The 1,865-nt window shown below is 47.4% G+C and overlaps 1 protein-coding gene across 1 annotated transcript; it reads right to left on the reverse strand.

The window, feature by feature from the left end:
* Positions 1-623: 623 nt before the first annotated feature.
* MRPL32 (mitochondrial ribosomal protein L32) lies at positions 624-1,644 on the reverse strand (the record flags this gene model as incomplete). The annotated part of the gene is made up of 2 exons (XM_010132797.1): positions 624-878; positions 1,463-1,644. Coding segments are annotated over 2 exons (437 nt in total), but the record flags the coding sequence as incomplete, so codon positions are not given.
* Between the last annotated feature and the right edge of the window lie 221 nt (positions 1,645-1,865).

The raw sequence follows: 1,865 nt of genomic DNA on the forward strand, positions 1-1,865 counted from the left end.
GTTGTTTGGTACACTGATGGTAGAGAAATACCTGACCTTAAGTCCGGTACAGAAAAAGTGCGAATACTACAGGGCAACTACTACTTTGCTCATAACAGGAACATCACCAAGAATCTCAAACACCAGCATAGTGGAGAGATCTGGGCAGATTCTGTTACAAGCCATGGAAATAACCAGGTAACTCTATCTCTGCTTGTAAATATCCTCTGTAGCTAATCAACACTGGGTTTGAATTTCTTTTTCTCTCCAGAAAAGCAGCCAAAACCAGACAGCAGATTTTCCCAGGAAACTTATCATACTTTATTTTAGGTGTGTGAAGGCTTTCCCTTTGTTAAAAAAATGTTTTGACAACACCAGCACAGAACAGTAGCGTACAAATTATTCAGTGCACCGTACGCAGGCGTCCAAACCCAAGGCAGATCCCGATTTCTTTCTGTCATGTGCCACTGGGGAGCATTTCCCACTGCATGCAAAGCCACACAGAACGATGCTCAATTCAAGCAGCTTCCCAGGAGTTCAGAGGCTTTCTGTATCGACACCGAGCGAACAAAGCAAGGAAAACATTCTTCAAAATCACCCTTCCTGCTGTAGCAGCCGGTTTTGTTTGCATTGGTTCTATACCATCAATTTTGAACGAACCACGACGGACGCTTCCGGGCTCTTTCGATGATCCGTTTGCCCGCGTCTTTCTCCGCGGGCTTTTCTCCATCGTAAAGGACGACAGTCTCTGCAGCTGGAGCGTTGAATGGTCCTCCTTCCTTTTTCCTTATTTCCGTCTGTATCAGACGAGTTTCTGCTTTGACCTTGGCATAGCAATAGCCACAAAGGATGTGTTTCTGTTTCAGGTTTCCACACTCAGGACAAACATCAATGTTCCTCTAAAAGAAAGTGAAAACAGGAAATCTTGTAATTCCGACAACAGCAGCAGAAGAAACAGGGAACAACCACAAACTACTAAAAACGTTTAATGAAATACCAGAGAATTTCAACTGCCTTTTCAGAACTGATTCTTCCACGTAAAGTGATTTTTCTGCAATGTGTTGCTATGCCACATCTTACTGCTACACCAGCCCAGGGAGTCAGTGCCTCTCCACTCTGCCTGTGGACGTCCTGAAGACTGAGGGCCTGTCCACCTAATTAGATGCACAGAACGCGCGGACCTTTTCCATTTACACTAGATGCTTAGCTAAAATTCACATTTTGTCGGCTTGCACCTAAGCTGTCACTGTTTATTTAACCACAGCCTGTCACCCATGATAGATGTGCCTGTTACAAAGCGTCCTGAGGATTACAATGCCTTTAAGCTTGTCTGTAAACAAACTCCAGAAAGCTTCTCCAGTCAGTATCGACCACTAGTATAATTCTCTAAAACAAGTGAGATTAAAAATGACTGGTGTGAGTGCTTCTGTGCCACTAACTCGCAGTGAACACGGTGGTAAGGCCACAGGAATTCAGTGATTACCTTTACTTTTATCAGCTTGTTGGGGTTTCGTCGCCTGCAGCGGTTCACTTCGATGGTGCGCCTCTTCTTCGGTGCCGCCATCCACAGGATGCTATCTAAGAGGCTGGGCGCCGCGTTACTGTCTCCAGCGTCGCTTACTGGCTCTGGAAGGAAAGCTGGAGCTTGGACAGCTAGTGCTGGTCCTGAGGAGGAAAAAAGAACCAAAAAAACCCCAAAATTAGTAATTTATTACAGCCAAGCGCCATTTCCCAAGCGCAGCCGAGGAAATACGACAGGGATGCTACTGACGCGGCCAGAGAGGAGGCAGGAGCGGCCAGCAGCGCCCCCCGCCCCCTTCCCTCACTGTCCCCAGCGCTGCGCGCTCCCCGGCTCCAGCCCCCTCCTCCCTCCGCCATTCACGGTA

The sequence above is a fragment of the Buceros rhinoceros genome, unplaced genomic scaffold (assembly GCF_000710305.1).
Source record: "Buceros rhinoceros silvestris isolate BGI_N320 unplaced genomic scaffold, ASM71030v1 scaffold6553, whole genome shotgun sequence".
Lineage (NCBI taxonomy): Eukaryota > Metazoa > Chordata > Aves > Bucerotiformes > Bucerotidae > Buceros > Buceros rhinoceros.